This window comes from Schistocerca gregaria, chromosome 9 (genome assembly GCF_023897955.1).
Source record: "Schistocerca gregaria isolate iqSchGreg1 chromosome 9, iqSchGreg1.2, whole genome shotgun sequence".
NCBI lineage: Eukaryota > Metazoa > Arthropoda > Insecta > Orthoptera > Acrididae > Schistocerca > Schistocerca gregaria.
The window spans coordinates 185,068,630-185,094,697 of record NC_064928.1 but is presented as its reverse complement, the minus strand read 5'-3'; the positions used below and the strand labels follow the sequence as shown (position 1 = coordinate 185,094,697).

The 26,068-nt window shown below is 41.1% G+C and overlaps 1 protein-coding gene across 5 annotated transcripts in view; it reads right to left on the bottom strand.

Annotated features, from left to right (window-relative positions):
* Positions 1 to 26,068, bottom strand: part of LOC126291772 (1-phosphatidylinositol 4,5-bisphosphate phosphodiesterase) — a 372,603-nt gene that overhangs the window by 22,085 nt on the left and 324,450 nt on the right. For all 5 annotated transcript variants that reach the window (XM_049985456.1, XM_049985457.1, XM_049985459.1 and 2 more), the window contains 5 exons: positions 25,726 to 25,932; positions 23,933 to 24,097; positions 18,202 to 18,406; positions 14,385 to 14,609; positions 964 to 1,141 (listed from right to left, as the gene is read on the bottom strand). In XM_049985456.1, coding sequence (XP_049841413.1) covers positions 964 to 1,141; positions 14,385 to 14,609; positions 18,202 to 18,406; positions 23,933 to 24,097; positions 25,726 to 25,932 — 980 coding nt within the window. The remainder of the gene's footprint in view (positions 1 to 963; positions 1,142 to 14,384; positions 14,610 to 18,201; positions 18,407 to 23,932; positions 24,098 to 25,725; positions 25,933 to 26,068) is intronic.

Genomic DNA, 26,068 nt, shown 5'->3' with positions numbered 1-26,068 from the left:
GACACAAAAAATACCATATACATTTCTTATGTGCCATTATTTTGTTAATCTTTAAAAGCAAATGTAAAATCAGTTTCATCACATTTTTCATAAAATTTAGAAACAGCTAGGAGGCACATGATGTATGCTGTGACTGTTGGAATTGATTCAAATACTTTTTTCTCTTACACTTTTTTTTTTTCTTCATCATCATGTGTTTAGGTACATGACTCATATTACTTACTGAATAGCTGATAGATGGTGCCAAATATCATGAAGATAGATCATTGGGGTGTTCTGCCAATCCAAAATGGATGTAGAAAATATCGGTCTCTGTACAACTTCATACTAATTTTTAATTACAAGTACAATAAAAGTAAGATACTGTATTTCTGTTATCATCAACATACATACATCTAAACCAATATAATATGCAAATTTTAGAGACCAAAATTGCCTTACTATGAAGGTTATATATTATGTAGTTCACATAGAGGGCACCATGCAGCCAACCGATGTGTTCTCTGCAATGCCTACCGTCATTACATAGTAGTCTTTAATGGAATGTGACAAGAGCCTGAACAACAGGTGTAGATATACTAGAGCATGTACAACACATATGAAATACTGGTATGTAATTTAATGTACAAATGATATAGGCTACATCACGAGTTCTAATTTTTGCGTACTATGCTCTGACTACATATTCCCGGAAATTTTTAACACCAATAATGGCTAGTTACTAGCCAAAATCTGGAGACCACCTCTAATAAGGCTAGAATGGAAACAATGACTGATTGCTGTTCTTTATCATTCTGGAAGTTATATCATAGTTGTGGAGTGCATGAGACTTTCCTAATGGAAGGTAATTTGAAAAGTAAGAATTTGTCAACAAAGTTTTGCTGAACACTTGTCTGATATCGTTTTCTTCCTGTGAGCACATGATATGTTTATGAATTTAAGCTAGAAGAGTGGGAGACTCACTTCTTGCCCTTGATGAGCTTCTCGATAGCGGCACACTGCTGCTTCTGCACGGCGAGACGTTCCTTGAGCTGGCGCTTCCGCAGTGCCTCCAGCTCCTTCTGCTGCTTGCGTGCCGTCTTCTGGAAGCCCTTCTCTGCTCGCAGAGAGTCAACCGTGATCGGCTCAAACTTCAAGTCTTCTGCTGGCACCAAGGTTAAGAGTGATTATTTGTTTGTAGTATTGATTACAGTAATACAGTTGGCTGCTGGGAATGAGTGCATGTTCAGAGACTACTTGTACAGCTCATTTTTTTTATCTTTTACTTTTAACTAAATGCTATTCTTTGATGTTGAGCTGTGTCTCTTAACAACGTCCAGGGTGAACATTAATGAGGCCAACAAACTGCAGAGATGGATTCCTGGCTGGAAATGGAGGAAAACAGGTCCTTTGAATATGGGTCCGGAAATGAATCAGGTACATGGTGCTGAGGAACGAAAGTTCCACTGACCACATGCCTTGTGTTCCTTTCGCATTGCAGGCAGTGTGATTTACACAGTGTACTATAAGCAGCAGAATGGTCAGTTATTTATGTCAGGCACAAGCCGAGATGGTGCTTGTGTACAACTGGGCAGATGGAAATGGTCAAGAGTTAGAATGGCTATACCAAAACAAGTACCCTTCAGAGAGACCCACCAATACACAACATTCCGGACCCTTTTCGGCATTTGTGTGATTAAGGGTCCTTTCAGACAGACGAACATGCAGGGAGGTGGTGGACTGTGCAGACACTAGATCTGGAGGACTGGGTTCTACAGGATATTGAGACGAGCCCTAGTAAAGTCTCTAGGCAACTGGCCTGCCAACATGGTGAAAGCTAAAGTACTATTATGTATTTCCTGCTACAATCCTTATCACCTGCTAAGTGTGCAAGGATCATCAACTGTGGATTTCCCTCTACAAGAACAATTTTATTGATGGTTTTTGCAGCAGGCCATCACATTTATGTGATTTCTGTCATCAGTCCTCTTAACCGATGAAGCAACATTTACCAGAATTTGCATCATCAATCTGCATAACCATTATCTGTGGGGTACAGAATCCTCAGGGAACGGTTGTGGCATCTCGTCAGCATCAGTTCAGCATCAAGGTGAGGGTGGGAATTCTTGGCGACCACTTACCTGGGACAGTTATTTTATTCCACAACACCTCAACGGAGGTACTTACCTGCATTTCTTGCAAACTACTCTGCCTGGGCTGCTTCAAAATGTGCCTTTGGCAATATGACAGGTTTCTGCATGATGCAGCACCACCCCACTCCACAACATCTTCCCCGGACATTTGACATGTCACAGAGGCCTTGTAGCAGGGCCTGCTAGATTACTAGACTTAAACCCCATCAATTTTTACCTCAGGGGCATCTGAAAAACACTGTGTATGCTGTTCCGGTTCCTGATGAGCAGACCCTTCAACAGTGTGTTCACTGCACCTGTGACACTATTCAGAGAGAGGCGAGAACGTGTGAAAGAATGCAGCAATCCATCATGCGACACGTGACTGCACGCACTGCATTCCAAGGAGCCCACTTCGATCATCTGTTGTGATGTGGATTCAATGCGGCTCTGTACTGTGTTCTGGGACGATTTGTTGGTTGTCATTGCACACACACTCTTCATTCCAGACACATGTTCATAGGACCCTTTTTCCTCCAATTCCAATCAAAAATCAGCTCCTGCAGTTTGTTGGTTTTATTAGTGTTCACCATGTATGTGTGACAAATTCCAATCAGCCCTATTTACTTTTGCTGTCGGCGGTCAATTTCTTTGTCTCTGGACATCTGTTTAACTACCCTGTTGACCAACAGTGGATTACAGAGAGTAAACTGAATATCATACACACAGAAAATAAAACGAGCAAGCTGACCTCAGATGCATGTACGTAAAGAAGACATTACTGATAGACGTACATGTGTCAAGATATACACAGTGGTATGAAGTGTTAGTGTGTGTGTGTGTGTGTGTGTGTGTGTGTGTGTGTGTTTTGTCAAGAAGTCACTACAGAAAGTGCCAGACAGCTGTACATATCTCATTATCAGAATATATTAAAAACAAAGATTCCATGACTTACCAAGTGGGAAAGAGCTGGTAGAAAGGCACAATAAAAAAGACACACAAACACACACACAAAATTTCGAGCTTTCGCAACCGACGGTTGCTTCGTCAGGAAAGAGGGAAGGAGCGGGAAAGATGAAAGGATGTGGGTTTTAAGGGAGAGGGTAAGGAGCCATTTCAATCCTGGGAGTGATCAAAGGCAGAGCCACGTGTGAAAGCACCCACGTGATTTACCAACTGACCTGCCTACACTGTGATGCTTTCTATGTGGGAATGACCAGCAACAAACTGTCAATTCGCATGGATGGACACAGGCAGCCAGTGTTTGTTGGTAATGAGGATCACCCTGTGGCTAAACATGCCTTGGTGCGCAGCCAGCACATCTTGGCACAGTGTTACACCGTCCGGGTTATCTGGATACTTCCCACTAACACCAACCTATCCAAACTCCGGAGATGGGAACTTTGCCCTTCAATATATCCTCTCTTCCTGTTATCCACCAGGCCTCAATCTCCTCTAATTTCAAGTTGCCGCCACTCATACCTCACCTGTCATTCAACATCATCTTTGCCTCTGCACTTCTGCCTCGACTGACATCTCTGCCCAAACTCTTTGCCTTTAAATATGTCTGCTTGTGTCTGTATACATGTGGATGGATATGTGTGTGTGCGCACGCACGAGTGTAACCCTAAGGTAAGTCTTTCCGCTCCCCGTATTGGAATGACTCCTTACCCTCTCCCTTAAAACCCACATCCTTTCATCTTTCCCTCTCCTTCCTCTGTCCTGACGAAGCAACTGTCGGTTGTGAAAGTTCGAAATTTTGTGTGTGTGTTTTTTCATTGTGCCTATCTACCAGCGCTTTCCCAATTGGTAAGTCATGGAATCTTTTCTTTTAATATATTTTCCCATGCGGAATGTTTCTTTCTATTTTATTTATATCATTATCAGAATAGCTATTCATAGTCACTTAGAGTTATGATTTTTGCATGTCAGACCGGCTTCTACATGGTGAATCAAAAAGGACCTTACAAATTTGGAATGATACAGAGATTTATTGAGATAATCCACAGAATTGGTAGATCTACCATTTTGTAATAAACCACCTGATGTTTGTTTCACAAAGCACATCAGCACCCCATACCGTCATCAGAAGCGTCAGCATAGTGCACAGTTAAAATGGCTACTTTCACTGATGTTGAGCATGCTCGCTGTGAGTTTTCATCAGCCAAAGTCTGAAAAATCTGTTCAACATAAATTTCACACTGAATATGTTAAAGAACCTCCAAGCAGGCTTACAATTTACTCTTGGAACAACAACTTTGTTGATATGGGTTGTTCACTGCAACATGATAAATCACCAGGTTGCCCGCATATTGATGATTATGTGGAACAGGTTAGGGAGAGCTTTGCCAGCAGTCCACAACAATCATTGCATATTGTGAGACTGGCATTCCACAGAAGACTTTTTGGCGAGTACTGCGTAGATGTTTACACTTGAAATTATGGATTTGCAGTGGCACAGCACGTTACTGATGCAAATAAGGTTGCTTGCGGGGAATTCTGTTCGGAAATGATGCATCGGACAGAGGATGACGACACATTCTTGAACACAATAATCTTCACTGATGAATGAACAATTCATGTCAGAGGCATGGTGAACACCCACAACTGCCGAATATGGGGCAGCAAAAATCCTGTCATTGGTATTGTGTATTTGAATATGCTTGACAACTTTTTAATTCCACAGATCAATGAAGATGATAGGTCAGTGTTGGCCGTGAAGGGCCAATCATATGGTCACCTTGCTCCCCAGATTCAACACCATTGGATTTCTTTATCTGGTGTCTCATTAAAGACTGTCTGTATGTTCCTCCCCTACCAAACAATTTAGTCAAGATGAAAAATCAAATCTACACTGCCACTATGTTGGTTATGCCCAATTTGCTGCAACAAAAGTGGAAAGAAATTGATAACCAGTTGGATCTTTGCTGCATCACAAATGGTAGTCACATCAAATCAAAATAATGCTTGACATTTTTATGTGAAACGAGGTTTTTTGCTACAAAATGACACATCTACCAATCTGTAATTTATCTCAATAAATTTCTGTGTCATTCCAAACTTCTAAAGTCCCTTTTTACTCATCACGTACATCTTGATACAAGTGTATTCGGCAGTATGTTACAGCTGATTAAATTGTGTGAAGTGTACATTATTACATTTACAATACAGTTATTACATTATCTTTCATATCCTGCTGTGGTTTCTGTATGTCTGCATCACATTCCTACTCTGTGAGGTTGTAGAAGCAGAACTTCTTTCAGGTCTTTCTCAACACAAAAAAGTTTTCTTCCTGAAAACTCTTCTAATTCCACAAAGAGCTCATAATCCAATGGTATTACATTCCTGTAGAATTACAAACACACAGAATGACTGGATACTATAAGATGTGTAAAAATCAAATTTTTTCCCCTCATAGTTTTCTTAAAAATGGATGATAAGTATTTCACAGCAGCTGGAAAGCCCTCATGGAAGGAACTGGGTGAATCGCACCCGACTGTCTGTCGGATATAAAACTCAATAACTTTAGAACAACGTAAGGTATCATTCTACTCTCGATTTTAAATAAAATTTCAATACTGTATCTACTTCATTCACTGCAATGTATATCTAAAATCAACCACACGCAAAGTTTATACGAAGCGATTTTACCTCTGTGAACTCTTCAAAAATTTTTGTAATATTTTACTTAACTTGACGCAGAGCAATATGGCTGATTGATATTGAAAAGAAATTCAATTCTTTGTCAAGTGATGATATCAGACTGTAAGATGTACAAAAATCAAATTTTTTCACCTAATAGTTTTCACAAAAAAGATTAGAGTATTTCATATCAGCTGGAAAGCCATCTCTTAGCACAGACAGCAGCATTTGTTGAGCAGGAAAGCTCTAAAAAAGGCAGCCTAAGCACAGAATGCAAAGAGCATGTTTGTAGTACTGAAAGGATTAAGAACTGAAAAGGAGATAGCGGTAAAGCAAAAAGAGGGATAGATGGGAGGGATAGGTCGCAGATAATAAAAATATGAACGTAACTGTATAAATATATTAAAAACAAAGATTCCAAGACTTACCAAGCGGGAAAGTGCCGGCAGACAGGCACAATGAACAAAACACACAAACACACACACACACACACACAGAATTACTGAAACTACTTGTACAAACGAAAAGAGAAAGTAAGATGTCATACATCATCATAACTGTATAAATAAGTAGATTACTAAATATAATAATTTTTTTTAAAGAGGAGAGGGAAGTTGTATGTCACCATAGATAAACCGAGGAGGAGTTCGGGATGCAAGGATGTGACAGGGCGAGATGCCACCTCCTGAGTTCAGGAAGGCTAGTAACGGGTGGGAAGACCCAAACGTTGCATGAGCAGCAGCAGCAGCAGCAGCAGCAGTCGGGTTCCTCAGCTCATGGTGTAGAGCTGTGCCACTGCCGGGTATCCTCAAGAGAGAATGGTGTTCCTATGACTGTTTGTGCAACTGGCCCGTTTAGTGGCACGCCAATATTAAATGTCATAATGTGGACGTGAGACGATCCGTATACAAGTCACTCAGTTATGTGAGTCATGCTGCCACCAACACTGTATCATCTGGAGTGCCCCTGGGAAGTGTGGTAGGTCTGCTGTTGTTTTATATCTACATAAATGATCTTTTGGATAGGGTGGATAGCAATGTGTGGCTGTTTGCTGATGATGCTGTGGTGTACGAGAAGGTGTCGTTGAGTGACTGTAGGAGGATACAAGATGACTTGGAGAGGATTTGTGATTGGTGTAAAGAATGGCAGCTAACTCTAAATATAGATAAATGTAAATTAATGCAGATGAATAGTAAAAAGAATCCCGTAATGTTTGAATACTCCATTAGTAGTGTAGTGCTTGACACAGTCACGTCGATTAAATATTTGGGTGGTGGTGGTGGTGGTGGTGGTTGTTAGTGTTTAACGTCCCGACGACAACGAGGTCATTAGAGACAGAGCGCAAGCTCGGGTTAGGGAAGGATTGGGAAGGAAATCGGCCGTGCCCTTTCAAAGGAATCATCGCGGCGTTTGCCTGAAACGATTTAGGGAAATAACAGAAAACCTAAATCAGGATGGCCGGAGACGGGATTGAACCGTCGTCCTCCTGAATGCAAGTCCAGGGTGCTAACCGCTGCGCCACCTCGCTCGGTAAATATTTGGGTGTAACATTGTAGAGCGATATGAAGTGGGACAAGCATATAATGGCAGTTGTGGGGAAGGCAGATAGTCATCTTCGGTTCATTGGTAGAATTTTGGAAAGATGTGGCTCATCTGTAAAGGAGACTACTTATAAAACACTAATACGACCTATTCTTGAGTGCTGCTCGAGTGTTTGGGATCCCTGTCAGGTCGGATTGAGGGAGGACATAGAAGCAATTCAGAGGCGGGTTTGATCATCACGTGAGTCTTACGGAAATGCTTCGGGAACTCGGGTGGGAGTCTCTGGAGGAAAGGAAGCGTTCTTTTCGTGAATCGCTACTGAGGAAATTTAGAGAACCAGCATTTGAGGCTGACTGCAGCACAATTTTAATGTCGCCAACTTATATTTTGCGGAAAGGCCACAAAGATAAGATAAGAGAGATTAGGGCTCGTACAGAGGCATATAGGCAGTCATTTTTCCCTCGTTCTGTTCGGGAGTGGAACAGGGAGAGAAGATGCTAGTTGTGGTACGAGGTACCCTCCGCCACGCACTGTATGGTGGATAGCGGAGTATGTATGCAGATGTAGATGTAGACCAAAAAGGTGGTACTGCATAGGTGCCAAGGCAAGTTTTGCAGCAAGCAATTAAGCGTGATTGTAGCGAGTTGTTTAGTGAATTGCAATTACATTTGTTGTGAGTCACCATCACTGATTGTGGTGGTAAGTGTTAAGTTCTGCATAAACAAGTCAGAGACATAATTTGCAGAATATACGCTTTCTTTGGGCGGACAGTACATGCATACGCATACCGCAACTGTCACTTGGAATTGTCATCAATGCAGTCCCCGTCCGTGTCCCAACATGTGCGAACCGCCACCACTTGTTGATTGGACTATAGTAGTGGGTACAGAATACTTGCCACAATGCACCATACACTGGGTTGCGGAGTACATGTTTAGATGTAGATGTACATTCCAAACTTTACAGAATGAGGGTTCAGTGGAGAACTTCAGTGAAATTTGGAAGGTAGGAGCGAGGTGCTGCCAAGAGTAAACCTGTGGGGGTAGGCAGTGAATTGCACCCAATTAGGTCAGTCGCTAACGGCACTGTCCGAGGACGGCAAAGTTCTGGGTTCCAGTACCAGTCCAGCATGCAGTTCTGACCTGCCGGGAACTCTCGAAATGGCAAACACTCTGTTGCAGAGTGAGAGGTATGTCCTGGGAATGGCTCCTAATCTACAGTTAGACCACTTCCCCACAGTACCCTTTCTTCCACAAGTGCTTATCCCCAGTCACGGCTGTCTGTGGCGGTGCCAAGGTGTTCGACGACAGAACAGGTATGTTTTCTGAGGACGGTCAGGCTGTACGGAAGTGAATGTCTAACATGGATGTAGTGGCAACTGCCAAACACGTATGACAAGTGTCAGTTCTTACAATAGCAGTGGCTATGTTTCAATTTTTTTCTCAGTTCAGAATGTAATAAATCAAACAGCTATTTATACTATAGCTCAAACATACAGACTACTATGTCCAGCTAAACTTGCACATTGTTTACCTGTGTACGAGGATTACATGAGTAGTGCTGCTCAGAGGTGTTTCTTATATTTCAAATAATAATTAAAGGGTAAATAATCATAAAATGACAACTAGGGCAAAAATGTAGGAATCCTAAATATTACCTCTTACGAATTGTATACTAGTGTACTATTTTCTATTCCTTGTGATATAAACTTCCTTAAGTGGTGTGCGGATGAAGTAGTAAAATACAAAAATGGTTAAACAGACAAACATATCAATGAAGAGAATCTATTTTTGAAAATATAATGCAAATGTATGGTTAAAAAAATCTACTCACTAAGCAGCAGTAGGAGAAAATGCATATGAAAGGTACTAAAATTTGCAAACTTATATAGCCAGTGGCTCCTCCTGTCAGAAAGGTTGAGGGGGTAAGAAAGAGGAGTGAAGCAAAAGGACTGATGAGGCTTAAGATAAGGGGCAGAGTACGGCAAAGTCGCCCAGAAGCCCGGGTCAGGGGAGACTTACCATACGGGATGATGAGTGAAGTCCGACTGTTGGGGACTGACTCCCAGACGAGATTTGGAAACCTGAGAGCTTAAAAGGTGTAAGGTACGGTAATACACAAAACAGAGATTACTGCCAATACTTTGCACAAGAGTTAACAAGAATGAAAAGCTAAGTGCATTGCATGTGACAGAGGCAAGGGGAAGAGGTTGAAATGCAGACAGGTCAGAAAATGAAAGAAAACGAAGAAAGGAAGGAAGGGTTACCGTGAAGAAATGCTGAGATTGAAGACACTGAAGTAAATCAAGGCCAGGTGGATGGTGAGAACCAAAGACATGTTGCAGTTCTGAGAAACTGATGACTGGGGGAAGACGTGTGAAACAGGCATCAAGGTCACAATGGTCATGTTGTAGAGCATACTCTCCAACAGGGTATTGTTTATTTCCAGTATTTACCCTCTACTTGTGCCCATTCATCCTAACCGATAACTTGCTAGAAATCATGCCTACGTAAAGACCAAACTATGTTTACATAATGGCTGGTAAATGACGTGTTGTTTCACAGGTGGCTCTTCCTTTGATAGTGTATATTTTGCCAGTTACAGGGATGGTATAGGTGGTGCTAGGAATGTGCACAGGGCAAGTCTTACAGTGGGGGCGGTCTCAGGAGTAGGAGCCACACAGTAAGACATGGGCGTAGAAGGAGCATAGAGTCTGACAAAGATATTGTGGGGATTGGGAGGGCAATGAAAACTTATTCTAGGTGTGGTGGGCAAAATCTCAGACAGAATGGACCTCATTTCAGGACATTTTAGAAAGTCATAGACTTGTCGAAGTAGCTGATTAATACATTCAAGACCAGGATAACACTGGGTGACAAGTGGTGTACTCCAAAGTTGTTTTTATGAGGGATCAATAGTACCAGGATTGGATATGATGGCCAGGGAAATTTGCTTTTGAACTAGGCTGGTGGAGTAAATGTGTCCAGTGAATGTTAAGGTGAGATTGATACTGTAAGGAGTCTGCTTTTAAACAACTATGTTTGCCTCAAATGCCAAGGCTGTATGGGTACTGTTGTTTGTTAATGTGAACAGAAGTGTGTAGCTGACCTTTCGTGAGGATGAGATCAACATCAACCATGTGAAACTGAATTGGGCGAATGTATTAGAGATTCCAAGAATTTTAACAGGTCAGCCTTGAGTAGGACCATGTGAAGAAAATGTGGGAGAAGCTGTTGAGGTTATAGAGGAATGTGGAAAGTGTGTCCTCACCCTCGGGGATCCAGATAGCAAAGATGTCATATTGAATCTGAACCAGGTGAGGGGTTTTAGGATTCTGGTTGTTTAGAGAGGATTTATCTACATGGCCCACGAATAGGTTGGCATAGGATGATGCCATGTGGGTGCCCGTAGCTGTACCACAGATTTGTTTGTAGGTAATAACTTCAAAGGAGAAGTAATTGTGGATGAGGATATAGTTGGTCATGGTGACCAGGAAGGACTTGTTAGTTTGGTATCTGTCAGGTGCTGGTAAAGGTAGTGTTCAAAAGCAGTAAGGCCAGAGGCATTGGGACATTGGTGTACAGGGAAGTCGCATCAATAACGACAAGCAGGGCACTCTGTGGTAAAGAGACAAGAACTGTTGAGAGACGGTGAAGGGAATGGTTGGTGTCTTTTATATAGGAGGGTAGGTTGCAGGTAATAGGCTGAAGGTGTTGGTCTACGAAAACAGATATTCTCTCTGTGGGGGCACTGTAACAGCCACAATGGGGTGTCCTGGGTGGTTGGGTTTATGGACTTTAGGAAGCATGTAGAAGGTAGTGGTGTGGGGAGTGGTAGGGATGAGGAGAGAGATGGACTTCAAGGAGATGTTCTGGGAAGGGGCTAAGGATTTGAGGAGATACTGGAAATACTGCTGGATTTCTGGAATGCGGTCACTGTGGCATGGTTTATAGGTAGATGATCTGACAGCTGACAGAGTCCTTCTGATAGATAATCCTTGCAGTTCAAAGCAACAGTGGTTGGGCCTATGCTGCAGGTAGTATTATAAGCTTTGGGTCAGTTTTTAAAAGGTGGAATGTTGTTCTTTACTCGGATGTAAGGTTAGTTTGCATGTTGAGGGATTTGGAGAATGACGGTGAGGCAAGGTTCGAGATTAAGAAATTCTGGAAAGTTAAAAGGGGATGATTTGGGGGTGGATCAGTGTTGGATGGAGGAGTGAACTGAGTCAGGCTTAGTTCTACATTGGTCTTTGGTGGCGGGGCTAAGGTTTTTGGAGGAAAGGTTCATGATTGTGTTTCGGGTCTGTTTAGGTTCTCAATTCTGTGTGGTGTGGGAAGGAGTTTTGGAGGGTGGGGCAAGGCAAACATAGTAGGTCTGCGAGACAGGGTTTGTCAGCTGTAAGGGGATGTGGGGGAGGTTTGGAGGTGGTTGTAGAGGTGGTGGACAGTCATACTCTAAGGAGGGAGTAGGAAGTGAGCAGGGTGGAGAGAGATTTGTTTTTAGAGGTGGCCTTGTGCATGTTCCTCTATTTCCTGGAGGGCAAGGGTTTCAATGTGTGTTACGGACTCCAAGAATTTGGAATTGCATAGCAGGAGAATTTTACAGGTGGAGAGAAGGCATTGCAAGGGGGTTTGGGCTTCGTTGATACAATTTTGCAGGACTATGTTGGAGAGGGCTAAGGATTGGTGGAATCTGAACAGATGAATGTCATTGTGGAAGGAAAGGTGGCAGCTGGAGATGGGGAATTTTATGGTAAGACCATTAGGGGGAATTCCATAAGCCTAGCAACAATGAAGGAACAGTATGTGGGATTGGGTTCTGGCTAGGGATAAGGAAACTTTTCTGTATTGATGCAGATGGAAGGAGGAAGGGTCCGTGGTGGTGGAAAATGTGCGAAAAAATACATAAACAACATAGAACTATGTCTGAAAAAATTCACAAAAATAGACCCAAATACATGAGAAAAATCATGAAAAGGATGAAACGATTGAAAAAGGGGGGAAAAAGATTAAATCTTGGGGAGTATGACAATCGTTAAAGGCAAAAACTCACTAAAATTGGTGTGAAGTCACAATGAGATCAAAGAAAATGTATAAATAAAAAAATATTTTACGGTTGGTTGCAGGTCGGAGGGTGGATAAGTGTGAGGAAGCGGGACGGCAGATGTGACTGGATAAGGTAAAATTCGTAGGAGCAAACTTAGATAGAACGAAGAAAGAAAAAGGAGTGGGGAGGGGTTAGCAGGATGAAATACAAGATCATGTGGGACTGGAAAGGTGCAGGAAATAACACACGAAAAAATGGGAGAGTGATTAATTTGAAGGTATATTATATCGGCAGGAGTAATTTGGGGCATAAGATGCTGCACCAACAGTCAGCGTGGTCTTGTAGCCATCTGTTGAGTGAGACTGAAATCACTGATACAGTGTGGCTCATAAGTAGCATGTGCAGTGTGGTTTGTATGGCAATAAGAGAAACACACAAATGAAGAGAAAGAAGGACAGGCATTGAGTATAGTAATGCATTAGAAAATATTAACAAAGGGAAACAGCACAGGGTCAGGATGGAAGAAAAGGTATCAGGCTAAACCAAACAATGGAAAATCCACTATGGAATGAAACAATATACGAATATTGTTACATTCCATTCTGGATTTTCGATTGTTTGATGTTATGTATACATTGTCTGGCCTTTCACTTAAGCATCACTGCTACCAAATTATCAACTTGAATGAACGGGCACAGGTGTACACTGAAAACACACAATATCCTTTTGGAGAGCACTCTCTGTAACATGACAGTCGTGACTGTTCCACCGGATGTGCCATCTGGATACTTCCTCCAGGCACCAGTTTCTTAGAACACCGCAGGTGGTAACTGGTGCTACAGGGTGTCCTTGGATCTCACCATCCACATAGCCTTAATTTTCATTAATTTCTCTGGTCTCAGTGTTTCTTCACATTAACTGTTTCTTCCTTTATGCTGAAAAGGAAAGATGCTACTCACCATATAGCAGAAATGCTGAGTCACAGATAGGTACGACAAATGGACTGTCACAAATAAGTTTTCAACCAACAAGTTCTTTGTCAAAAATAGACCACACACACACACACACACACACACACACACACGACTGCAGTCCCTGGCAGCTGTAGCCGCCGAACAGAGTGGCTTCAGCTGCTGAACTGCAGTATCGTGTACATGAGGTACGACTATGCGCGAGTGTGTGTGTGTGGTGGGAGGGGGGGGGGGGGGGGAGAGGGGGGGGAGTGTATGTAAGTGCGTGTCGAAGGTCTTATTGGTCAAACGCTTATTTGTGACAGTCCTTTTGTTGTGGCTATCTGTGACTCTGCATCTCTGCTATATGGTGAGTTGCAACTTTCCTTTTTATAATATTGTTACATTCCATCCTGGATTTTCCATTGTTTGATTCTTCCCTTACTCTCTTTCATTTTCTGATCTGTCTGTCTCTCGCAGCCCCCTCCCCTCCCTCCACCTCTATCGCATACAATGAACTCAGCTTTTTGTTCTTATGAACTCATGCTCAATGTTTTGGCCATAATCTCTGTCTTGTGTATTACCCTATCTTCCACCTCCAAGCTCTCATGTTTTCAAATCTCATCCAATGCAGTGCCCAACATCACTCCTTCCTTCCCATCCTGCCCAGTAAGTCTCCTCTGACCTGGGGTTCAGGGCGACTTTTTCAGACACTACTCCTTTTCCTAAACCTCACCAATCCTCTTCCTTGGTCCCTCTTCCTTCCCCTTCAACCTTTCTGCCAGAAGAACCATCAGTTATATAAGGTAGCAAATTTTAATATCTTTTATAGATGTGTTCTCTTGCCACCACTTGGAGCAGATTTTTTATCAAATAGACAAACATATATTTTAAATCTGTTTAATGTGTTCGCAACAAAAAACGTAAAGTAAATGTATCTTTTTTCTTTAGATTGTTGATGAGACCTGGCATAAAAAAGTGAGTTATTAGATGTGCAACATTTATTTAGAAGACAACCAGTTGCGACAGACAAATACAACAATTTTCACGCATTGCTTGCAGGTGACGATGTGATTACAGCTGCAGAACTCGCCTTTCTTCTCCTCCGGTGCCACGCCGCCGCCTCCGTCACCCTGCTTGCCGGACTTGCTGGGTTTCTTCCCACCGCCACCTCCCCCACCTCCGCCACCGCTTTCGCCGCCCACGATCCCCTGCGTCGAGATGTCTGTCTCTTCAATGCCCATCGCCTTCATCTGCTGTGCCCTCTTCTCCTGTGCAGAGAGGAAGGCACGCGGGTCCGACAGTGCAGCCATGAAATCTGTAAATGGAGAAACATGCAAGTGTGACAACTCTACTTGCTCTGATTCCACTTGTAATGTAAACACTACGTTTTTTTCTTCTTTCTTTTGCTTAACTAATCACTACACTGCACGTACACGAAGTAACAAAATTATTTTTCAAGCTGTGTTTTCACAACGTGACTGAAGATTTTAGTGATGACAGTCATATAAAGATTTTATGTAGAAACATTTCATATAATGAACTGTTTAAAAATGAAGATTGAGACAAACAACTTGCACTTAAATCCTGAACCCTTTAATAAGTGTAAGCTATGGACTAAAAAACATATTTTGAAAGCTCTGCTTTTCTATCATCTAAATAATATTTTGTCTTCTTTCACAATTTTATGGTTTAAGCAGTATTAACATTCAAAGGTGTTTTAAGAAAAACAGATAGTCACAATTTTAGGAAATAATAGGGAAATTTTAGGGGATTTTAATAAATCCAGTTTTGCAAGTTTGAAACTTTCTGCATTCAAAAGTGTATACTTTTACTGAGAAAAGCTGATAAATAATGAAATACCATAAATATAATATTTTTGTTTCTAGAGTATTGTAAACTTGTCAGAAAATCTGGGGGGGGGGGGGGGGGGGGGGGGAGTGAATGCATAACATAAAACCTAGAACTGCATACTGAAATGACTGCCACACCAGGAAAGTACTGAAACGTCCAATAACCTGAGTAGTGCAATACCTGCTACATGCATATTTCTTTATTTATAGCATCTTTTTTCAGGTTTTTGAAATCATTGTATAGTTTGGCGTAGATAGTCACAATTTCTGGATGCTATTATGAGGTCTTAATTTTTCACTGTAATCAGATTCCAAAAGTGGCAAAGGTAATAATATGAGATAAAAATACGGAAGTATGAGGTACTTAACTATTTATTTAATGTACATTTGAAAATTTTATATAAAGTCTGAATCTTTCATGAAACTGAAATTGGTTACAAATCAAGCTCTATGTTAAATTAATACATTTATGTGGGATAGTGTTGACACTTGATAAAGATTAAATAATTAATTACATTCCAGAAAATGAAATTAACATACCAAATATGGATTTTAAGCAATATTATGTGTATTATGTGTTGGCAGAGCAGACCGTACCACACAAAACACACACACACACACACACACACACACACACACACACAACTGAAACAGTCATGTAACGATGGCACGGTTCTGTTGTTCGCGTTTTGCACTGAGACTGAAACCAATCAAAATATGTCAAAAGTAAGTACTGCAGGTAAGGATTATAGATGTCATGTGACTAGGGCCTCCCATCTGGTAGACTGTTCGCCGGGTGCAAGTCTTTCGATTTGACACCACTTTGGTGACTTGCGCATTGATGGGGATGAAATGATGATGATTAGGACAACTCAACACATAGTCCCTGAGCGGAGAAAATCTCCGGCCCAGCCGGGAATCGAACCCGGGCCCTTAGGATCGACATTCTGTTGCACTGACCACTCAGCTACCTGGGGCGAACATTATAAAGGTGCAATTACGGTTATCATATCAGTATGGGACAATTCACATGCCAATTAACAATACAGCACAGGGAAACAAAGAGTTCATGTTGTAGAGTTCATTTGTGTGACTGCATGAACAAATATTCAGAACAGACATGTGAGATAAATCTGGTAGTGCACTGAACAGTTTCTAGCAGCAGATAAAGATTTATACTGTATATTAATTCCTCGAGATTACTGAGTTTTCCCAACTGCTATGCTTGTATTACAGTAGTTGCAATCAGAAACTGTACTACTTGCCTCTAAGACATAGAGAATACTTCTGTGTAATTAATACTTTAGTTTCCCAAAGGATATATGAAGATTAAAAAGCTAGTACCCAAAAACTAAGAATGGAAGAATGTTCCCAAACAGTAAGAATGGAATAATGTTGCCCATAAAAATATTTCAAAGTGTAATAAATTGGTAATCATCTGCATACTGCAGCTTCAAATTTGACAGTCTTTCAAGAGACTTTGAATTTAGCATACCAGGAACCCATTTCATAATACTGCCACAGCCCAGCTCTTCAAAACAAGACACTCAGCAAAAATCACCACGTGTGCTACCGACGTTAGAAGGTAGTGGAGACAAGGGCACTTCAGAAATAATGCACATTATACTTTTTTACTCGCACATATACTGTTTTTTTTTCCCAATATCTCTTTACAGTCCTTCAATACAGTCTTCCTGCTTCCCTAAAACTGAATACCAGTGTCTCAGAAGGTCTTTCATTCCATCCAGGACACCACTTCTGTTCATCTGCTAAATGGCTCAGGTGACAGTTGTAGAAAGCTTTTCCAGAGAAAGACAGTAACATCCACCCACAGGTTTTTTCAACTTCATGAACAAGTAGAAGCCTGGTGGATAGATGTCTGGGCTGTAGGGGGGATGTACCAACACTTTCTATCCATATTTACACAGCTTTTGGACAACAACATTGCCAATATGCGAGTGAGCAATGTTGTGGAGAACGAGTGGCCCAGCCTCGAGCAACTGAGGTCAGGTTTTGTGCATTATTCTGCGCAGATTTTGCACAAAGTTATGATAATACACTGCTGTGACACTTGTTCCGCATGGGACTATCTGTCATGATGATTCCTTGGTGATCATAAGCATGAGCTTTAGTGGAGTGCATCAACATTTTTTTGGACACGGAGAATCTGAAGCTCTCCATTCCCTGGATTGTGGTTTCAACTCCAGTTAAACATCTCTAATTCATGTTTTACCAGTAGTGATAATATGACACAAGAACCCTTGACCTTGAGGGTCAGATTGCTGTCTGAGCAAGGCTGCAATGTTCAGGTGTTTCTGCTTCTTTTCAGCAGTCAAACAGTGTGGAGGCCATCTTGCAGAAATTTTTCTCTTCTTCACATAATTTGTCAGAATAAGGAATACTTACATTGGGGGAATTCCCATGGATTCAGAGAGTACTTCAGAAGCCACAACTGAAATCTTCTTCAAGATCATCTGCCACAAGTTTCCATTTCATTCATCTGTTGACTTTTTTGCCTTCCAGCTCTCAGGTTACTGTCTACAGTCATATGACCGCCATGAAAACTGTTAACCCAACAGCAGAGAAAGTGCTGCTTCTTCAACTTCCCAACTGAATCTGACATAATTTTCATTTATGATGCACCAAACAATCCACAGTAATACCAACCTGTGCATCATTAATGAAATGTCCCTTGTATCTGTCATTTTCCTGTAACCCAAAATAGCAATATCTCAGCTGCAACACTTGTTACACACATGGAATGTCCACCCACTTATCTCTTCGAAGCTTTAAGCCTAGCTTATTCCAAACATCAAACGCAAACTGTTAGAATGCTGACAAAACGTGTACAAAACACTCGGTGCTTTCGAACAGTATCCATCCATAGCACAGACCTACAAAATATGCTGATAGCTTACAGACGAACAGCTAACACCAGTCAAGCAGCAAAGATTACATTCTGCGAATCCCCCTCCAGAGACATTCCTACTCTACTATTAGTGCACCACACTCATTTCTGGTATGCCCCACTTGAGGACAGATATCGGAATGACGTACCTTCGAAGCCATCAGGCACGTAGATCTTCAGCTCGATGTTGCAGAACAGCATGGGCAGTGACATGGGGAAGTTGGCCTCCGTGCGCAGCGAGATGTGGCGGTAGCCAGCCTGCAAGCCGTCCAGCGGCAGGATGCGCTGCCCCAGCAGCTTCCCATTTTCGTCGTACACACCGAACCGCAAAACCGCCAGGTCGGGCAGCACCACCTACAGGAAATTCAGGTTGGCTTAAGTTGCCGTGCCTCTCTCAGTCTGTCCGTGGCCGTGACGGGGAAAGGGGAGTGGCAGCCGAAGAGGGAGAGAGACGGGTCGGGGCCTACTGTCACTTTATGCATCCCACATCTCTAGAGTGCAGTGAATGAAGCAGAGGAGAAATTTGGGGATGGAACTGAAGTTCAGAGGAAGAGATAAAAATTCTAGGTATTCAAAATATAGAGTAATTCTCTCAGAGATGGCAAAGACTCCGAACAGTAATCCAACAGAATGGACAGTGTCTCCAAGAGAGGTTATAAGATGAGCAGCAACAAAAGTAAAGTGAAGGTAATGTAATATAGTCCAATTTCATTGGTATAAAACTTTCCCCACTCCATCGGCCTGGTTAGTACAACAACTGTATAATGATTATTTTGAATAAAAACAGTTTCAGATGCCATGCTTAACTGTCTACATGCTTGACATCTTCAACTGTGTTGGCCAACACACTACACTGTATTTAAATGAAGCCACACAACTGCAATTCTGTAAGTGCGGTCCTAGCACTGTAGAGCCGGCCTGCCTGCCATTATGGGTACATGTCGAAACTGTGTGCTCCATTCGGCGCGATGTCAAGATATGCTTATTTTGAATTTGTAAACACTGCACATTATTTCAAGTGTTGGTAACTTTTTCTGAAGGTATTTGCCTGGAATGTAGCCTTGTGGACAACAAAAAGCAGTTCAGATCTGAAAAGAACAGAAGCTATTGAAATGTGGAATTTTGGAAGAATGCCGAGGAATATGTGGCAAGATATAGCGAGTAATGAGGTGCTGAATAGAACTGAGGAATGAGACTACGACAGTCCTCTTCCCCTCCTTGATGTAAATACATGCCCATGCCCCTCCCCCTCCCTCGCCCATACAATGGGTGGATCCCTCTCAGGAAGGAAACGAAGGTTCCAAAAGCTAGGAATGGTGCCACATACATCAGATATTTCTGAAATTCTTTAAGATATGATCATTCTGTTCCACCCAGACAAACTGCAAGAAAATCCCCATTAAACAACATAATGTCTCCTTTTCTAGGTATATTAATTACACAGATGTTGGTATCATATTTGCATGTTCAAATAAATCCTAGGACAATAACTGTTGATTTTTTTGTAAAATCTTTAGTATCCAAGTTTGCATGTAGAAAAATGGAGAACTAGTTTCAACCGCTTCCAGTCGTCTTCAAATATGAAAGATACTGAAACAGAGCGTTACAACACAGTAATTTCACTCAGCACTAATGAAATTTACAAAAGATTTTAACAAAATTATGAAACAGAACATAGTAGAATATATATCAACATCTACATATGAACTCCAAAAGCCAGCATACGGTGCATGGCAGGGGTTTCCTCATCACGCCTTTTCTGTTCGACTCTCAAATAGAGAGGGGGAAAAACAATTGTCTATACGCCTCTGTACAAGTCCTAATGTCTATTTTCTTACTGTCTCATTCCTTAAGCTAAATGTAAATTGGCACCAGCAGAATTTTTTTGCAGTAAGCTTCATGTACTGGTGGTCTAAATTTTCTCAACAGTGTTCATTGAAAAGAATGTCACCTTCCGTTGAGGGGCTTCCATTTGAGTTCCCAAAGCTTCACCGTAATACTTGTGTGTAAATCAAATCTACTGGTAACAAATCTAGCAGCCCACCTCCAATTTGCTTTGACACCTTTCTTTAATCTACATGGTAGGGATCACAAAATCTCCAGTAGTACAGAAGAGTGGGTTGCACCAGAGTTCTACACATGGTCTCCTTCACAGATGAAGCACACTTTCCTTAAGTTCTCCCAATAAACTGATGTTGACTATTTGCCTTCCCTACTACAATTGTTAAATGCTCATTGCATGCTGTGCCTAAGAGGAAAGGACACGTTTATCAAATGGTTCTGAGTACTATGGGACTTAACCTCTGAGGTCATCAGACCCCTAGAACTTAGAACTACTTAAACCTAACTAACCTAAGGACATCACACACATCCATGCCAGAGGCAGGATTCGAACCTGCGACCGTAGCGGTCGCGCGGTTCCAGACTGAAGCGCCTAGAACCGCTTGGCCACTCCGGCCAGCACACTTTTCTCAATTTGCTGTTAGCAACACAAGGGAACATCAAGTGTATATACATCAGCTGTCATAAAATTAAGTAAGAACTGGACAGGGAAGTAAGTGAGACAGGTGACCAGGTAATAGTGTAACAATTACATGAACATTACACATCTTCATGCATAAGAATATAATACATATTGACCCACATTGTTGTCATGCATTGAAAGTGACGCAAGAAATCTCTATAACAAGTATTTTTTACATGTACAGATGAAAGAAATCACATTAACATGGATTGGCTAAAATTACACAAAATATAAAGAAGACCAATACATGTGAGTCTTACAAAGAGACTATGTCCCAACATCATAATGTAAACAACTTGTTTACATTTGTATAATTTTAAGCCAACCTAAGCTAATGCAATTTCTTTCAGCTGTACACATATAAAATGCTTGTTATAGAGATCAGTATACATTAGGATACCATTAGTCCATTTTATTTTAATACAAGGTTTCATAACAATACACCATCTGCAATAACTCCTATCTTTGCAGCTTCGTGTTTGTATTTATGCAACTTGTCTATTTTACTCTAATAATTACATTGCAGCAATTGTAAATTTAAACCTTTTTGGTTTTACTTCAGAATGTAACTGCATCTCACGTATTATCCTACTTGAGATTGTAATATACTGTCCACACATCTGGAACTTTTTTCACCTATGAGCAGACAGCACAGCTATTTTCTGTGTCATTTTTAATGCATGACAAAAGTGTGTGTCTTTGTTACAAGCACGTGTCTGAGGACATGGCTATAATGTTATGTTTCCTGTAATTTTTATGCTATTATCAGGTCAAATATGGCAAACACATACTTCCATTATGATGCTTCCATGTCTAATTTTTAATTCATTTTATAACAGCTGATACATGTACTTTGCAGTTGTTATCAAGAGCCAACTGAGAGAAGTGTCCTCTAATCTTAGCCACTGCTTTTTATATTCTGGTATGAATTGTTTCATAATCCTGTTAAAATCTTTGTTAAATACTATTAATCTTGATTGCAATTCTTGACTTGCAACCCTACATTTCAATATCTTTCAGATCTTAAAGTGACCAGAAACAGTCAAAACTAGTTACCTATTTTTCTATATGCAATCTTGGCTAATGGATTTTTCAAACAATCAACATTCATAGAAATAACAAATCTGACAATGTCAGATTAACCACAAAACGATAGTAATTGGTGCTTACAGTTCTACAAAGAGTTGAATTCAATGATGTTTCACTCTTCAAAATCTGATCAACCATTTTGGAGAAATGACAACATCTATAAATTTTGATTTAACTGTTTTTAACATGAAACTGATTCTCCAATAGTACTACTCAGATTTCAAAGAGTGAAACACTGTCAAACATGTCTAGTTTACAACTATGATATTCTCTACAGAAATTACGAGGGTCGGTCAAAAAGTAAGGCCTCCCATTTTTTTTCTACTTAAAAAAATTAAGTTAAGTGAAAAATTTGAATTTGGCGCCATTCCTCAAACCTTCTTCTGCAATCCACTGCAGTAGTAACTTTCTGTGTCAACAGGTGGCAGCACAGCAGAAGTTTGTAAGATGGCCGACATCGATGTTCGTTTGAGACAGCGTTGTGTGATTGAATTCTTGAATGCAGAAGGTGAAACGCCCATACGCATTCATGAAAGACTGAAGAAGGTGTATGGTGTTGTGACAGTGGATGTCAGCACTGTTAGACGATGGGTTCGTCGTCGTAAGGAAGCTGAAGGACAAACACCGTTGACTGACGAAAAGCGGAGCGGCAGGCCGGTGAGTGCAGTGACTCCACACAACATTCAGCAAGTTGATGGCATCATTCGTGGTGACCGTCGGGTGACTGCAGATGAAGTGTGTCGCATTATTTCTCTTAGTAAAGGCAGTGTGATCACAATTATTAAACAATTGGGGTACTCAAAAGTTTGTGCACGGTGGGTTCCAAGAATGTTAACCGATCAGAATAAAGAGGCAAGGAAAACAATAGCCTCCCAACACTTGCAGAGCTTCCGTTTGGAGGGAGATGAGTTTCTGAAAAAAATTGTGACCGGGGACGAAACATGGGTGCATTTTTTTGAACCCGAATCAAAGAGGCAGTCAATGGAGTGGCGTCACACAAGCTCGCCGAGGAAGAAAAAATTCAAAACTGTGCGATCGGCAGGGAAAGTTATGGCAACAGTTTTCTGGGATACAGAGGGTGTGATTCTGGTTGATTTTTTGGAGCAGGGATGCACAATAAATTCTGTTCAATACGTCAGAACCCTCAAAAAACTTAAAGCACGTCTTCAGCGAGTTCGCCCAACAAAATCAATGGCAGATGTTCTTCTTTTGCATGACAATGCAAGACCACACACCAGTCGTCACACCTCTGACGAGATTGTCAATATTGGATGGGAAGTCTTGCCTCATCCCCCATACAGCCCTGACCTGGCACCATCAGACTTCCATCTGTTCGGGCCACTAAAAGAAGCTCATCGTGGGATTCATTTTGAAGATGAGGAGGCCGTCAAAACATCCGTGCGTCAATGGCTTAGGAAGCAGAGCTGTGATTTTTACCGTGCTGGGATACATGCTCTTGTTCAAAGATGGACCAAAACTGTAGAGATGGGCGGAGATTACATTGAAAAATGACAAAATGATCCTCAATGTTGTGGTTTTCAACCTATGTAATTGCATTTAAATTTCCTGACAATTAAACGTAGAAAAAAAAAATAGGAGGCATTACTTTTTGACTGACCCTCGTACTATAGTGTCATCTTATAATACTAAGATAATACCAGTACCTATATAATTAACATAGCTATGGAAAGAGACTATATGTTGTTTAGTGATTAATTTTTTCACATCTGCCTGGGTTAAAACAAACTTAAAACGTCTTAAACAGTTCCCGAGTTGAAACACTTAGTTGAATTGCCCTGTATAATATATAGAAAGGTATGTACTCAACAGTAATTCTGTCACATAATTTTATAGTTGTGCCATACACATATTTCTATGGAAATAATCTCAGCAATTTGTTTTGTTAGTGCACCATTAAAACTGCACAATATTAAGTTCAAATTCAACAATATACTTCATCTGGCTAGCACACCATGCAGCATGAAGGACACTGAATAAGGAAATGAAACCATTTGGCTAGACAAAAGTAATTTGTCATACATGCCACATCATAAAATCACTCACTGTGTGTGCGTGTGTAACTTAGTATATATTACAAATGTGGCAGGTCAGACAGAAAAGAAGTGGTAGAATGTTCAGTACTTACATTTTAGCAACTTCTTCCTTATCAATAACGCAGTAGAGCATTTGCAAAAGAGACCAAGCAGAACTTCATGTGCTACACACATCGACTGCTATATATTTTCATAGTAGAAAACACATTTTACCTTTCTGAAGAGGAACGGTTCTTCGTTGTACACTGGATTCAGCCCATTTCCTGGAACCATGCGCGTCCTGAATTCCTTTCTTATTGTGTCTGTAGGCAAACCGTACATGTCTACTTCCACATAGGTGCTGACTTTCTTGTCTGACAAGAACTGCCCAGCTATTACCTGCAAAAATAAGTCAGCTAATGTTAGTCAAATATTTGCACTGTTGTAACGCAAACACTACAGTGGCTCATCATAGAAAGCTGACTCATTTTCCTGAAGTCCTCACAAATGATGTCCTAGAAAGGCCGAACAAAAAAAATTATGCTCTCAGTATATTCTGTGACACTGCAAAAACCTCCACTTTTAACTGTGCAGATTACATCATTCTACTTGGTCAACCACAGTGTTACAACACCCTTTATGCACGCATGTAGTCTTTATCTTTGTAATAGATAACTGCAGGTCACAACGTACCTCAGATCAGATGAATATAGTACGCTGGGTCCCACAATAGTTGGTGATTGGCACTCTCTTGTTCTTATATTATAGTATGGAACCCAGCAATGCTTTGCAATTGGTAAACACATATGGGATTAGGATGTACGTCGTCATCTGGATGTACATCGTAATGTCTCAGTTCTTCTCCCCTTTCCCCCTCTATTTGTCAATCTCCTCCTACTGCCCCCTTTTCTCCGTCTACCACCTCCTCTCCCCCCTCTGTCCATCCCCTCCTCCCACTCTCTATCTTCATTTCCTCTCTCCTCTCTACCCACCTACTCATCCCCCCCACCCCACCCTCTGACTTTGAGCCTTTTTCATTGGTGTTGCAAAGAAAACCTTGACTGGGAACTGAAGTCGCTTAAAATGAATGAGTAAATCAGTTGGGATCATTGGCATACAGGGTACGAGAGAAACCACTCCAGCTGCTGGGTATGTGAGGGTAGTAGCTGCAATGAAAATGATCTGCACAGTTTTAATTTGTTAATTGGTAGGACTGCGAACTTTTGAATGATTCAGATTCCATAATGGTATTCTAATCATAAGCCTATAAACCACAAGTATAACTTTCCTGCTTTCTGCTAAAACCAAATGCGAGGAATAAAATTAATGGAGCTTTGTTGTGCATACACATTTTAAAAAATTTATATGTAAGGAGAAAGAAAATCTGTAGGAGAAGCAGCATGCATTGCAGTACAGATACCCTGATATGATAGTTCAAACTTACTGTGAAAAGAAAACTAAACTGCATATTTTCACAGCACTGCATGGGATTTTTTCTTGCATATTCATAGTTTAAATTCTAACATGGATAAACAACAACAGGAGGGTCATTGATGTCAAATGGCAATTGTTTAAGAGTTTTTTTAATACATTCAGTGACATAAAACTGAAATCGTGAGCTGAGGCTGTACATAATTCTCTCTGGTGGCTGTTCCAAATCTACCTCTGTATAGTATGGTGGTTTTGTTAATGCGTGTTATGTCAGTCATTTTGAAATGATGATGAAAACAGAAGCAGAATAAAAATATATATTATAGCTAAAATATGGACCTAAGACAATTCATTTATGAAACAGTACATACTGAGGATGAATCCCAGGATACTCTCATGGTCAGGACTCTTCAACTATGCTGCTGTGCCATGCACAAAAATGATCGACGAAGGAAACAGGAGTTCCTCTCCTTAAGGGGGGAGAGAATATCTTGTGAACCAAGTCAGAAGATATTTGTTAGGATTTCAAAGTAACTTTCCAATCATTATTTGACATAGTAACTTAACAGGGGCATCAGAACGAGACCAAATTTTACCTGCACTGCACACTGTGCTGCAATGACACCATCCACTGGGGATTCAGCAAATGGGTCGAAACTTCGGTCAGCCCTTCTCATGAAGTCCGGCTTGAGTAGGTAGCCGCAGTTCCCGTTGTACTCAAACTTCCCCTGGTTCAGCTGCATAGGCAGGTCGGACGTCTGGAAGTTCAGCGACACCATCTGGCAGCCCGCATTCCAGAAAACCTATGGCACGTTACAATTTATAGTACTACTTCCTTGTCACAATTTCTCTGTCTAATTACCTAAAAATTTTAAACAGAAGATCATTATGAACTAGCTACAGATTGTGCAGTGACGTTAACAACTGTTCAAGTCAAAA